Here is a 16,182-nt window from a genome sequence, read left to right as displayed (position 1 = left end):
GTAGCTAAAGATAGCCTACATGCTGCCACAGGTGGTGTGCTGTGTAGATATAGCCTAGGTCAGCATGTCTTTAGATTGAGGCTCCCAGCCTGTAGGAAAAACCACAGGGGGCGGTGACTATCCTCATGGAGTTCAATGTGGTGTCACATGGGTGCTGGGACCCAAGGAGGAGTTCTCTTTGCAGAAAGGAGAGAACATTGCACTAGTTACACTGTTCACATTTAGAAGGTTATATTCAGAGCCATACAGGATAAGATTTTTTTGTTCTTCTTTTAATTGAAAGGTTAGATTCTTCAGTTGATGGTCCTTTCCTTTCAAGGATACCTTACTACTTCATAAAGGAGAATGGATTTTTCAAGCCCTGATTTTAAGCACTCACAGTTTATTAGAACCAATTATTTAGTTCCAGAGAGAAAACCACTTTTATGAATAGAAAGGTCAAAAAAGGTTCTCAACAGAAATGTATAAAGTCTTGAACTGAATCAATGTGGAAAAGAGTAATTACTGTTCTGCATTTTAAATAATTTTACATCACCCTTACCAATGATACCTCGTAAAGGTATTCTGAAGATTAATTAGATAATGTTTGTAAAGCACTTTGAATATGAAAATGAATACATAAGTGCAGGGCTGGTTTGGGGGGTGGGATAGCTAAGTGGTTTGAGCATTGGCCTGCTAAACCCAGGGTTGTGAGTTCAATCCTTGAGGGGGCCATTTAGGGATTGGGGCAAAAATTGGGGATTGGTCCTGCTTTGAGCAGGGGGTTGGACTAGATGGCCTCCTGAGGTCCCTTCCAACCCTGATATTCTATGATTGATTCTAGGGCCGGCTCCAGGCACCAGCTTACCAAGCAGGTGCTTGCAGCGGTCACACCGGAGAGGGGCAGCACATCCGTCTCTTCAGCGGCAATTCAGCAGTGGGTCCCTCGCTCCCGCTTGGAGCAAAAGACCTCCCGCCCACCGAAGTGCCACAGATAGCAATCACAGCTTTTTTTTTGGGGGGGGAGAGAGGGGCTGCTTGGGGCAGCAAAAACCCTGGAGCCGGCCCTGCATAAGTGCTAAAGGTGATTACTTTGGGGGTTTAATATTTTTCACATAATCTACTTCACAAATGTAACACAGAACATTTTCGTTTGTCTTGGATATTTCTGTTTTCCACAGAATTCCAAATGCAAATAACATTTGTCAAAATGTATTGTAAAAGTATCCATAACATCAATTATCGGTACTATAATTGTTCTAAATATATATATTTGTTAGTTTATACATTCAGATCAACTCACCAGCACACGTTGGTTACTTGCCAACAAAAACATTCTGTTTCTTACTTCTTAATGTGATAAATGAATAGTTTCTGAACACTCATAACTTTTTCATGTATTTTATATACTGATTTTTCATATAAGCCAACATCCACTAATGCTCAAATCCACTCTAATACTGGTGACTCATCATCCTCCCAGCATCCATAACTTATTTTTCCCCGTTAAGAGTGCCATTTATATTGTTTGTTCAGCCCTTCATTGATGATCTAGTCAAAGACTTTGGGAATAATGGCCCAGAGGAACGGAGGAATATACGCAGCAGAGAGCCATCCATTGCTGTGTCAGCATGGTTGCAGAAGCAACTGAAGAATTTTGGAAGACTGATTCAGCTTTGTCGCCAAGGTTTGCAATTCGGATGTGTAGTTTTTACATTTATTCATAGCTATTTCTCATTGTGTTCATCATGAGTGCTTAATACTCCCAATTCTCTTGGTGTATTACATGTTAGGCTGGAAAAAAAGTTGACTTTCCAGTGTTTCTCCAAGGCAGTTCTAGCAGCCCAATCAAACTGAGTGTAGGCCTTGAATGTCTTACAAAATGGGATTACTTTTAGGCCTCACCACTTTGCTCATTTCAGCTCAGACTGTGGAGCCTTTACTTACCTTAGGGAGTACTTACTCACTTAAGTGGTCCCATTGGATTTAATGGAACTAATCACATTAATATATACACTATTGCAGGAGTTGGCAACGTTCGGCACGCGGCTCGCCAGGGTAAGCACCCTGGCGGGCCGGGCCAGTTTTATTTACCTGCTCACGTGGCAGGTTCGGCCGATCGCGGCCCCCACTGGCCGCAGTTCGCCGTCCTGGGCCAATGGGGGCGGCGAGAAGCTGCAGCCAGCACATCGCTCGCCTGCGCCGCTTCTCGCCGCCCCCATTGGCCCGGGATGGTGAACCGCGGCCAGTGGGAGCCGCGATCGGCCGAACCTGCCATGTCAGCAGGTAAATAAAACTGGCCCAGCCTGCCAGGGTACTTACCCTGGTGAGCCGCGTGCCAAACGTTGCCGACCCCTGCACTATTGTGTGATTAAGGCCTCCTCACTGTAGCTTAGCAGTAAAGATCACATCATTAAGAGGGTTTCCATTGGGTATCAACAAAGGGAAAACCTCCTGAACAACTGGGGTACTCAAAAATCTGTTCAGCTCTACTGCATAGTCCTTTATCACTACGGGTATTTAATTGAAAAGACAGACTGAGTACTGAGCACTGTGTATTCTGAGTACTGTGAGGAAAACAGACTTGACCCTGTCCTCTGGATACAGTGAGGACAATTTAAAAGCCTTTTGTCTTTTAAGAGGTTCTGACTTGTTTTAGTGGTATTCCCAGGTTATATATAGACAATCGCTCCCAAACCAATATTATTCAAAAAGGCAAACACGTTAACTGTGCAGTAGGTATTACTAGAAAATAATTGATCTCTAGAAGTTTATTCATCATTTCACATTAGAAAAAGATGTATCTTGTGAGATAACTTGACTTGTTTTGGTCAACAGGTATCCAGTGTTTTAACTAAAAAGGAAAGAAGAACTCTGCCAAAGAAAAATGTCATAAATAATCTACCTAGCCTTTTTGCCTATAGTGAATTGTGAAAACTAAAATAAATGAAGCTCCAGTCTTGCAGATCTGTACTCAGAGAGCTAGAAGAAAAGGGTTTCTTTTAAGAACATCCAGTTAAAGAAAAAAAGCTGATTAAGCTAAAGGGCATTCACAGTATAACCATAGAAGTGGAAGACTGAAAATTCTGCCCCTGTATCACTCCTCATTTTGTAACCTTATAAATAATTGAAAATAAAAATTTTGGAAACCCATTATAGACAAATACTGCAATCACATCGGTCATCATTTCATTTGTTTCCACCATGGTGGGTGGAAAGGGGGGAGTTAGTGTCTTATTGAGATAGAAGGGAGGGCAAATGGAAAGCCACATAAAGACATGGGGTCTGAATATCATTTGTGCTAATCTGCTTTTACACCCTCTGGCAGTGGGTGTAAATTACTGTTATACCCATTTTACAAACCATTTGCACTGTCAGAACAGTAGAAAGGAGCCTTTGTGTACATGAGAATGAGTCCCACTAGAAGTCCGGAATGGAAAAATGCTGGCATTCATTGCATACTGAGTATCAGTAAGCAAAGAAAAGCTTTCTCATAGGTAATGTATAAAAGGTACTGTGATGGATGCTCTTGAAATGACTAGCTTTAACATACTTGTTTAAATATATTCAGATGAAGAACAAATCAGAATGGTCTTATTTTTCCTTCCACTAATAAAAACACTGGTCTACAATTTTTGAGAAGTCGTCTGCTTCAGAGATAAAATGTGCTATTTATTATGTATTTTGATGTGCTGAATTCAAATATGACAATTACAACAACTGATTGGCTACTGTTTCTAAGATATTTAAGTTTTTACATTTTATGTCTATGTATATTGTGTAGATAGTAGAGTTTTAATCATAAATTGTAAACCTAGGTCTTTTCATGTGTTTATGGTTGCTTTACATGATAATATTTCACCTGTCCTGTTTATGTAACACTTTAAAAATCAGCAAAAGGGTTATATAAATAAAATTTATTGTGAAACAAAAGGCAAAAAAACTATTATGTACATTGTTTAGTCCTATTCAGTGTCTACTCGGCGCTTCTTGGCTTGTCTCTTGTATTCATTAAATGGAGCATCTCTTGTCACTGTCCAGCAATAGTCTGCAAGCATTGATGGGCTCCATTTGCCCTGATAGCATTTCTCCATTGTTGCAATGTCCTGGTGAAAGCGCTCACTGTGCTCGTCGCTCACTGCTCCGCAGTTCAGTGGAAAAAAATCTAGACGATAGTGCAAAAAATGTATCTTTAGTGACATGTTGCAACCAAGGCTTTTGTATGCCTTGAGGAGGTTTTCCACCAACAACCTGTAGTTGTCTGCCTTGTTGTTTCCGAGAAAATTTATTGCCACTAACTGGAAGGCTTTCCATGCCGTCTTTTCCTTGTCATGCAGTGCATGGTCAAATGCATCATCTCGAAGAAGTTCACGAATCTGAGGACCAACAAAGACACCTTCCTTTATCTTAGCTTCACTTAACCTTGGAAATTTTCCACGGAGGTACTTGAAAGCTGCTTGTGTTTTATCAATGGCCTTGACAAAGTTCTTCATCAGACCCAGCTTGATGTGTAAGGGTGGTAGCAAAATCTTCCTTGATTCAACAAGTGGTGGATGCTGAACACTTTTCCTCCCAGGCTCCAATGACTGTCTTGATGTACCGGGAATCTCTTGCACGACTATCCCATTCACAGAGAAAACAGCAGTACTTTGTGTATCCAGTCTGCAGACCAAGCAAGAGAGCAACAACCTTCAAATCGCCACAAAGCTGCCACTGATGTTGGTCATAGTTTATGCACCTCAAAAGTTGTTTCATGTTGTCATAGGTTTCCTTCATATGAACTGCATGACCAAGTGGAATTGATGGCAAAACATTGCCATTATGCAATAAAACAGCTTTAAGACTCGTCTTCAATGAATCAATGAACAGTCTCCACTCATCTGGATCGTGAATGATGTTGAGGGCTGCCATCACACCATCGATGTTGTTGCAGGCTACAAGATCACCTTCCATGAAGAAGAATGGGATAAGATCCTTTTGACAGTCACGGAAAATGGAAACCCTAACATCACCTGCCAGGAGATTCCACTGCTGTAGTCTGGAGCCCAACAGCTCTGCCTTACTCTTGGGTAGTTCCAAATCCCTGACAAGGTCATTCAGTTCACCTTGTGTTATGAGGTGTGGTTCAGAGGAGGAGGATGGGAGAAAATGTGGGTCCTGTGACACTGATGGTTCAGGACCAGAAGTTTCATCCTCTTCCTCATCTGACTCAAGTGAGAATGATTCTGGTGCATCAGGAACCGGCAGTCCTTCTCCGTGGGGTACTGGCCGTATAGCTGATGGAATGTTTGGATAATGCACAGTCCACTTTTTCTTCTTTGACACACCTTTCCCAACTGGAGGCACCATGCAGAAGTAACAATTGCTGGTATGATCTGTTGGCTCTCTCCAAATCATTGGCACTGCAAAAGGCATGGATTTCCTTTTCCTGTTCAACCACTGATGAAGATTTGTTGCAGCATAAGTGTGGGGACCACCTCTTGTCCTGATCTTCAATTTTGCAGCCAAAATAAAGGTGATAGGCTTTCTTAACCATAGTGGTTATACTGCGCTTTTGTGATGCAAAAGTCACTTCACCACAAACATAGCAGAAGTTATCTGCACTGTTCACACAAGTAAGAGGCATCTCTGCTCACTTTGGCTAACCAGAAATGTGTCCCTTTGCAAAATCAAACACTGACAAATAAGAGAGCACGACACTATGATTTCTAGAGCTGATATAGGGCAATTTGTTCAGCAGAGTGATGTAAGCTTCGTTATGATTGCATCATCCATGACTTCTAGGAATAACATGATGTAATTCATATCATGTATGACGCAATACCAGCTTCAGATTGCATCATTCATTGTTTTGCCTAAAAAGCAAGTACTGTCCAAACCCAGTCATAGATTTATTCATAGATCCAGTCAAAGATGTATTTTAGTCATTTCTGATTTAAATAGAGATCCCTTCCCTTTATAACTCACTTATCCTCCGCCATTCTCAAGTCAAGGGTCGTATATACTGACCCAATAGCATATCTTGAAAACTAGAGCCAATCAACAATTTTAAGCATCATTTTCGTTCTCAGTGATCCAGAATTAGTAAAGTTTGACTACGTTTATTTCAGAAGCATTTTGGCTGTAGAGCAGTGTAATTCATCACGTCTGAGGGGGAAAAAAAAGGCAGCTATATAGGATACTTAAATATGGATCTAGGTACCTAACTTCAAGCACCCATTTTGTATTTGTTAAATTGGGGGTTTACAAAGAACCATCTTTCTACCCCTTCTGAAGGCTATCAACCTGCCTCTGTATCGGGGCGATTGCAGTCAACAGGTGTTTAGGATTGGAATTCAAGGGGAACAAGCACCACCAAAAATGCTACAGCTACCTCTGAATGACTCCTATATTCCACAAATAAATGGCAGCAGCTCACAAAGCAGTCTTTTTTCTTCATTAGGACAGGTAAAGAAATCTAAGCATTTAACTGTATGTGGTGATTAGTGGTAAATTTTTTCCTCTTTACGATTCACTGATTGGAAGTGAAATCGGTCCTTACCCAGAGAAAAAAATATATACTCTTTCCCAGTCTTATAAATTCATAAAGGATGAATATTGAGCTTTCTAGTGTTCTTTTGAAAGAGAAACAGAGATCCAACAGTGACTTAGGTTTCAAAAGCAACGGCAGTACGAGAACTCAGACGAGAACACTGACATTGGGGAATAAATTTAGCTTTTTGAAGTGAAGAGCAAGCCACTTCCCTTCCGCTTTCCAACATAATTAACATATCCAGACTGTTTTACTGAGGCTGGGCTACATGTAGGATGCTCAACTACATTGGGTGCCTACAGCTCTCCCACAAATAACTTGCTAGTGGTCATTCCCTCCATACCCGTCAACTATTCAGGGCAGTGGCAGTGTCCACTTATAGAGCCCTGAACTATTTTCTGAAGGTAGCAATTTTATTTAACCTTCAGACAATTCTATGGTTCAGACTTACTGAGCTGAGCTTTCTCTTTTTAAAAGAGTCATGCCCTGTGTGATTGATGGATAGGCAAAGACTTTTCAATTTATTTCAAGAACTCTAATTTAAGTATTCTTTACAGCCTCTGCCCTTTCAAACTAGCCAAATTTGCCTTAGATAAATAGATACATTTACCTCAGTAATTTCCTATACAATTCATTCTATTAGAAGAGTGAAGATTGATGTAGCCATGCATGGCTGTTATTAATTCATACATTCTAAGGCCAGAAGGGACTATTATGATAATCTAGTCTAACCTCCCGTATAACACAGGCTGTAAGTTATCTTGTTAAAAATATACAGTGATTCCCCCTTAAATCTTTGCCTTAGATAAATAAGTTAACGTTAGTATTGGCAGTATTTCCTATCCAGCAGTTACTGTAGGGTAGGATATGTTACCAATTGTTGGAAACATTTTGTAACACTGACAAATATGTTTTCTCCCTCTCCCCCCACTAACGTTATGCTCAAAATAACTGAACAATTTTTGACCAAACTTTAAAAAACAAAACCTCAGATAGAGATAAAGCATGGAAAAGTTCATCTTTAAAGGTAAATATTGAGAGTTATAAGCAACTGGAAAGAGTAGGCTATGATGGAAAGTGTTAGGCAACCTTAAATATAAGCCTTTCTATACTGTTCCACTCCCCCAGCTTCCCCTCTGCCAGGGCCTTTCCCCACTGCTGGAGCTTTTACCTCCAGCGGGGAAAGACTATGGCAGCAGGGAGCTACCTGAGCCTTTCCCCTCTGCCACCCTCTGCAGCAGGGAAAGGCTCCAGCAGCTCCCTTGGTGGGGAAAGGCACATCCCCTAAGGTTCGGTGTGTCCGCACTCTACTTGCCTAAACAGTGTCTCATTGCTATTTATACGGTTACCCATGCTAGGTTGACGTGCTTTGTCTGCACTCTACATGCTGCCATAAGTGTAGACATATCTTTAAAGTGCTGTCACTATTGGTGAGTATAAAGGAAATATCAGAGGAGCACGACAAAACTACTGATGCTGTGGTTGACAGAGAAGTTAACCTTTTTAATAGTGAGACATATGGAGAACATTAAATTATGCAATATTAATATGTACAAAATGGGCATAGTATATTCCAAATGCCCACGATAAAAAAGTGCCGTTTGGTTGCCAACTCAAACACACTACATTATGCTGCAATTCATTGGGAATGCAAACAGAATGTGTGGTATGCAACAAGCCTTGTTCTTCATAGAGCAACAGTGGAATGTGTAGGACCCTTGGCTATTGAAAACAAAGCCAAAGAGCTATTTCAAGAGATTCCTAGCCCATTGTTGGCAAAGTTTCAATTGTTAACAGTGGCTCTATCTATACCAGGAGAAAGACACATTGCTGAAAACTATTGTCATCAGTGGGCCTCCTCCTTTTCCTCAGTTGACTAGCAGGGAAAAGGTTTAACTGTTGTGCACAATCTCCGTTTGTTCCATCCTTTCCCCTCACAGTAATCCTAGCTGCTTTACAGTACCCATGACTGAGACCACATTGTTTACTACAAGGTGCTGAAAACGGTCCTATTTACCCTATCAGTTATTAAATTTTCAGTGCCCATTGAATGGGTATGGAAGGAGGAAGGAACCCACTGATGACAAAAATTGTCAGCCACTGGTCATTTACCTACATAGATAAGGCCAATGAGAACAGGCTGTCCGATCAGATGTCTATCAAAGTGTTCACCGTCACTGGAGCCATGACATACAAAATACTTATTTCAGGTACCAGGTTTGCAGAAAGGATAGATACTGTGTCAACTCAAATTGGAGCTCAAACTTTAATTTTGCAGGAATCAAGTAAAATATTTATAGGTCTCAAAATATAAACAGATATTTGTCTGTGAGGGGTTTTTTGTTTTTGTCCATAGTACCTACTAAATAAAACAATTTTTAAACAAAGACATTCTCCCACTGTGTTTGTAAAGGGAAACTAGAGGGGAATTTAACATTACAGATTGTGCAGCACCTGGATAACCATAAAATGAAACCTGCTATTTAAAAAAAATAAAGCAAGGTTCATAGGCTTTCATTGTTCAAACAGAGGGATGAAAAAGGTAAACAAATGATGCAAAATAAACTGAATACTAAAGTAAGATTCTATGAATTCCTTTGGGTAAAACAGAGATGTTAGTAGTAAGTTAATTAAACCACAAATAAACTTTTAAAATATATATACACTCATGCAAGTACCATGTTTGCCTGTAAATGTAAAAAACAAAACACAAACCAATAAATGATCATACAACAACCATTGTACTTAGCTATGCCATTGATCTGCATTGCATATTCAGATCTTGACATTCATATACATTTTATACAGCTGCTCCTTACCAGCTCAAAGCCATAGCAGACAATCTTCTAAAATAAACCCACCACAGTTGTGAAGAAAGTTAGAAATAAGTCAGAAATGACCAAAGCTGAATACTATTTTAGCAAAGGATGGCAAATGCAAAATCCAAAAATAATTGGACTAGTTTTAAAACCTTCCTGCAGGCATGAATATAATGATAAGTGATTCATCCTGCTGGAAAAAGACTATGCTGACCAGAGAAGGAAATTTCTTTAACTCTTTCAGTTTTCTATTCTAGAAAGTTTTCTTACTACCTGCTGGAATCACAAGGCAACCGCTAAACATCAAGACTGGAAAGAGGGGGACAAAACATAGTTAGACTTAGACTTTCTGTGCCCAATAACTTTTCACACACCAGTTAGAGCTAACACATAGTGGCCGTGCTGCTGGCTGTGCTCCTGACTTACTGATTCCACAGAATAACATAAGAACTGATATGCCAGGCAGGGGCAGTGCATGTAAAAAGTAACAATAGTTCTAAATCAAGGACGTTCTGGGGCCCTGATTCAGGAAAGAACTGAAGCACATACTGAAGTCCCATTGAATCCACTGGGATTTGAGCACATGCTGTTCCATTGACATCAATGGGATTTATTCATGTGCTTTACTTTAAGCACTAACTTAAGTGCTTTCCATAATATCAGTTTGGTCAACCAGCTCTAACACGTTAAGGAGTTGCATCAACAATAATTTACAGGTTTAAAGTTAAAAATGGCAGCAAAATCAGTGAACATAGCCAAATAAACACCTGATCAGCATTACAGTAAATACCCAACCCTCTTTCAATTATAGTTTTTAATTATTTATTTACAATTTTGAGGTTATCTGCTTCATCAGAGGGCATATATCTGAACATCCAAATTAGCTGAGCCATTTCCTAAAGTTCAAAATGACCTTTGATAGCATTTCACCAAAAAAAATCTGCTCCATGAAACCAGCTATTGGGACTACATAGAGATAACAATAAGACACAGTGAGTAAAATTATTTTGTGTATAATTATAATTTTATATTAAATTCAGGGTAATTGGTACCACAAAGAGACAGTGACTGTCAACTTTCAGCAGAACTGGTAAATACTGTCACAATTTTTAAAACTTCAAAAGGAAAAAAAAATAAAAGCTTCATTCAAGTGAGGGAAACCACTGCTTAATAGTTAGATTTCTCATTACGTTGAAGGTAGTCACAGAGAGACATTTCTCCCCATCCCTCCCTGTTGTTGACAAGTATGCAGCCATTTCAGAATCCATAAACTACATTAATCAATCCTGTCCATTTTCCTCCCGAGTCCTGACAAACTATAATGAGGCAAGACTCAGCTCATCTTGGAGTTATTTCAAACAGTGGTTATGAAAAAGCCACTGCTTCTATCAAAATGGCAAATGAACAAACATGCTAACTGATGCAGATAAGGAATCCGAAAACCACACTTCAATTCCATCAGCTAACGACTGGCAGATGCCTGATGTACACTGGGTCAAACAGAACGGCCTGTGTGTGTGTGATGGCTTTAAGGCAGCCTTAGAAGATTCCAATCACCTGATTCTCTTGGGGCATTTGGGGGATGGGGGGGGCAGGAGGAGAGGATGAGGGAGATAAGTAGAAGAGTGGGCCAGGCCTTTAACTGGCTTTTTCATACCATCTGTGATTGACAAGAACAGTATGGAAGAACTGTAAATCATGGTAAGGTTGCTGCAGCCTGGAAGAGTGGGAGCTTTCAGACCCTCTCTATGCTGAGACAGAATTCTACTTGCTTTGCTTGCACCTAACACAGCAACAAGAACCCATGGAGAAGAGGAGTGCCAGAGAGGTGGGGAAGAGGTAAGGCAGACATGTCACTAACATTCTCTTCTCCCTTCAATGGTGGGGCAAAAGGGGCAGATTGAAAGACTTTGTCTCAAAACCTCATGATGGCAAAAGAGAGAACGGCTTTAGTAACATTAGTCTGTACCAAAAGGGCTCTCTTTGCAGGGCCTATTTTGCCTATCCTTGCCTAATTTGTCAGTCCTCTCAGGAATAGTCTTTTTAGTGATTCCTGTTCCCTTGTTAGCCTGAGATACAAGACAGTGTTCAGGTGATCTATACAGGATTTGGGGCAGAGGGGGAAAGATGGTAGAACGTCCTAGAAAAATGTTTCCTTGCAAACCAAACCTATTGGAGTTGAGGGAGAAGTGGGATAGTGATGGTCTGACTGTGGGAAAGGAGATTAAGTGGTATCCTCTTTCCAGCAGCCAGGAGAGAAAGAAGGGATTCCCCTATCACCTCCACAACATTTGTTTGTCTCTTTCCATTTGAATATCATATTTTGTCCTAATAGCTTTTTAAAAAAATATCAGGGGACAGGCAATAATAATCATATTTTATGTCAGTCATTAAATAATGGGAAGGAGTTTGGATTGTTGATCTCTTTGGGTTATTGAATTCTTTGTGTTGGCAGTCCAGCCCGGTCTTGATTGCCTGAATAGCATGAGAAATATCAAATAAATTAGAATAGTCGAAGACTGGGACTGTCTAGGAATTTTTCAATACAATGAACAAAGCTTGGGCAATATGGTGTAGTTTCTGGGAGTTTTCAGTAAATGATGTGCTTTATGATACATATGGACTAGTAAATAGTCAGTACATGGCTATTTTAGGGAGATTTCCAATCAGTTCCACCATGTCTATATTACTAAATTGGTGAACTGTCTCCTAGTATCTTCTAAAATATGTGAAAATGAAGTCTGCTTGTAAGGTTAGAAACCAGGTAGTCATATAAGCTTAAATCTCAGAGGATAAGACCTGGCCTGAACAGACAGACTCATGCTAGACAGACACATGCTCGACAGACACATGCTCAAGATAGTGCCCTAAAAATATCAGTGTGGATCTTGTGGAAGCTCAGGTTAGCCACCTAAGCTCAGATCAAAGGGTTTGGGAAGGCTTGGATTCAGGCAGTTAGTTTGAGCTGCTGTCCATGCTGAAACATCCATGCTGCTATTTTTGTGCTCTAGCTTGAGCAGAGCTAGCATGAGTCCATCTACCAACCAACCTTCTCATTGGAGCAGCACTTAAGAGTAGCAAGGAAAACCTCATCAGAGAAGCTAGTCCAAGACTAAGGGATAGCTACTACACAATCGCTGACATTTAGGGAAACTCCATTAGGGACAGAACTAACAAAGAGATATAAGAGCATCAGAAATCACCTTGTTAAATTAAGACATTCTTTTCATTTCAAGGAAGACTAATATTTGCTGTGTATCTTACATCGACAGCCAGAACACTGGAATGTATATGCACTGCAATGAGGATTATTTACTATCTGGCCATTCACCTACTTTATTTTTCTTCACTGTCTGTTGCATCTATGACCCCGTTTTGCAAAATAAAGTTAGAAAATGGGATGTGCTTGTCATTGACACTTAACATAAAGTCATTTACTGTATAACTTTATATATTTTACTCCCAGGCTACAGAAATATGAAGAAATCATTAGAAAATTAGGCTGACAAATTACAAGTAACTTTAATACTGTTTAGCAAGGTATTTATCTGTAAATCATACTGCTTTTATTCTCCCTCGACTTTCAGCTTACACTGACATCTGCATTTATCATTTATTATCATAGTAGCTAGACTGTTGCAAAGCACTATTATCTTACCCAAAGCACAGTTTGGTCAGCATCAACTACTGATTCAGCATCATGTGATGAGCTGCTGAGCAGAGTACTTTAGGACACTACTAAGTTCAAAAAGTTAAAATGCTGTTTAATTTTTTTCATAACATATATAAAAATCAATAGATCCCTTCTAGTTCCATTGGCCTGTAAATAAAGCAGGCTTAGCGTGAGGTACTTTGCTATTGCTTCAAATATCTGACACTTATGCTTCAACGCAGTATTGTTGTAGTCATGCTGGTCCAAGGTATTAGAGAGACAAGATGGGTGAGGTAATATATTGGGAAAACTTCTTTTGGTCAGAGACACAAGCTTTCGAGCTTACTCAGAGCTGAAGAACAACTCTCTGTAAGCTCAAAAGTGTGTCTCTCTCACCAACAGAAGTTGGCCCAATAAAAGATGTTACCTCACCCATCTTGTCTATCACATAATGCCTTTAATGCATTAACACATGAAGGTATGCCTGTTTGGCTAAAACCCTGCATAGTGCTTGGAAATATGGGCTACAATCACCTGCCAGTTTGAATAACCCAAACCCAGCTTTATAATGTGATATCAGTGTTACCTACATCATTTGAAATTTAAAAGACAAAGCTTCCTTCAAGTTCTCTCTGATTATTTCTCATATTTTCTATTTATATCCAATAGCAAAGTCACTAAAGGAAGTTCATCAGGGAGAACAGATACCAGGTAATGGAAATTACTGGGCAGAGTCTGTAATGCCAATATTTCATCTTGAATTAAAAAAAAAACAACAGAACATAGATTATTAAATAAAGTATCTTCTTACCTTGTTTTTTCCCCCAATTTTCTGCATGTTAATATCAAATTTGTGATACCTAATCAAAATATATTCCTGCTTTGCCTTCTTTTTCCTGTACCAATGTGTGCATTACTGGACCTAATATACATTTCTGAAATGTATCTTCTCTAAACACAGTGGATAAACCTAGAAAGAAAAGACAGACACAGACAGGCAGGAACAAAACATTCACCATGGGAAGTGTATTACCTTTAGCTGGGTTTACTTTTATCCCTGACCTATACAGCATCTCCTCATTCTGCCAGTCCCCATTCCTGACAACAGTCTTGAGTCCATAGAAAAGAATTAATGCAGCAGTGGCATAAAAAATCAAGTTCTTCAGAAAGCGCTTTTGGGCTTTGATATAAAGGGACCTGGCACCCACTGTAATCAGCAGGCAGAAGCCCATACTAGGAATATATAGTACACGCTCTGCTATTACAAAGCCTACATAGAAAAATAGGTTTGTGGCAGGAACAAAGGGCACTATTAACAAAGACAGAGACAGAAGTACAATGTTCTCAGTTGAAGGAAGCTGAGGTCTCTGGATTACATGTTTTTTTATGCCATTCTCTTCTTTTGAGGCAAAGCTGGACTTCAGCTCCAAACTCTTGTACTCCATGTCTGAGTGGCAGCTATGCCCATTAGTATTCTGCTTGCCATTCATTACAGTTTTCCCATTGCATTCTCTCTTATTGCTGGAACTCTTCAAGCTAGAGTAGGCAAGGAGGAGGAGTCCAGCATAGAAGGCCACAGTGTGTAGATTCCTCCAGTCACTGGCTGTTTTAAGAAGAGGCACCGCATCCATAGACCAATCAAAGCTGAGGGTGTCTGGGCACAGCAACAGCCAGAGGTTCTTGGTCGGTAAGTAAAAAAAGGTCAGAGTGCGTGTAAGAAAACTGTCTGAGTCAGCTGCTGGGTTATCAGAGTTGGAAAAACTTGGTGGCTTGTTGCCCATCCAGTACAAGCGGACACCCAGCAGTGCAGTCCCCCAGAAAGTCAATAAACCAATGCTGAAGAAAAGGGACAAATTCTTCCTCTGAAATCAAAAATAAAGAAAGATTCATCAATACAAATTAACATCACAGACTTTAATTCATAATGATGAGTGCTAGTACAGAGTATAAAGTACAAAGAGAACATGACATATCATATAGTTGGGATTATTTTTAGTGTGCTTTAGTTTCCCACACATGCACCCTGGGGCTCTCTGTGCCTTTGTAGCATATGGCCCACAGAGATTTGTGAGTCTGCTACAGTCTATAAGCTATCAAGAGCTGGATTTTTTTAACTCAGTCAGTAGAGGCTCATACTTTTAGATCCAGAGGTGATGAGTTCAATCCCTATTACCAGTGACCCACCCACTTATAACAAAGTTGTTGTGTTATACTTTGATTATCCTACCCTGGAGAAGTATTCTGTGGGATTCAAGTTTATTTATTTTTATTTTTTACTCATTCTTTGCTCCTGTTTGTGGCTAAATATTTACTGTGCTGTCTTCATTAGTGATAATAATTGAATTTACAGCTTGTGAAAGGTGCTGTCTCAACAGCACTGGAAATTGAAAGTTTATCCAGTGCAAGTTTCCCTGGTGTACTTCATCTGGAAAGTGAAGAGAGTTTACAAGGAGATGAGAGATTAAACTAGTCTCAGATTTCATATTTGGTGTCTCAGCTGAGACTGCTACAAATGAAGTGTTTTAGGAAATGAACTGAAGTCACCAACTCACACCTAACAGCCACTGGATAAGGCGCACAGCATTCAAATCAGTAAAGGCGAATGGATCTGAATGATTCATCTGTTCCCAATTCCTTAACCTACTCGAGTATGTTAGCCAGATTTTGCCATATCTTTAGATGACTCTCTACTTGTTTATATTGATTTTATGCTGGTGCAATTCCATCTTCTTAGTGGAGTTACTGTGGCACAAAACCAATGTAACAAGACACATTATAAGTTTGACACATATCAGTTTGTGGTTAGGGCTGATCACTCAGTGGAAACTGGTTTACTGAAAGGTCATTGGAACTGCCCACTTTACTGCTTAGAGATGTGAGCCACATGGAGTGTACGGGGTAAGAGTAGTATCGCCCCAGAAAGCAAGATGGAGCTCTTAGGGTATCCAACACAGCTAAAATAAATTAATTTTAATCATTATAAATAGAACAACATTGATCTATTTATAACTAGAGCTAGCTAGGCAAAAATTTTCAGACTAAACTGTTCTTCAAAATTGCAGATTCGGATTGACTGAAATATTTTGCAAATTTGTGTCAAATTTGCCAAATTGTTTCAGTCAAAAAACTCCCCAAAGTAAACTGGAAAACTCAAAATGTTTCATTTTGATATCTGTGAAATGAAACATTTCAATTTGGAT

At 39.7% G+C, this 16,182-nt stretch overlaps 1 protein-coding gene across 1 annotated transcript in view; it reads right to left on the bottom strand.

Moving 5' to 3' along the window:
* The window catches only part of TMTC2 (transmembrane O-mannosyltransferase targeting cadherins 2), a 356,119-nt gene that overhangs the window by 136,739 nt on the left and 203,198 nt on the right, over positions 1–16,182 (bottom strand). The window contains exon 3 of the mRNA XM_034772257.1: positions 14,016–14,844. Within this exon, the coding sequence (XP_034628148.1) occupies positions 14,016–14,844 (829 nt within the window). The remainder of the gene's footprint in view (positions 1–14,015; positions 14,845–16,182) is intronic.

Source organism: Trachemys scripta, chromosome 1 (genome assembly GCF_013100865.1).
Source record: "Trachemys scripta elegans isolate TJP31775 chromosome 1, CAS_Tse_1.0, whole genome shotgun sequence".
Taxonomy (NCBI): domain Eukaryota; kingdom Metazoa; phylum Chordata; order Testudines; family Emydidae; genus Trachemys; species Trachemys scripta.
Note: the sequence above shows the minus strand (reverse complement) of the source record. Positions and strands in the feature narration are given on the sequence as shown.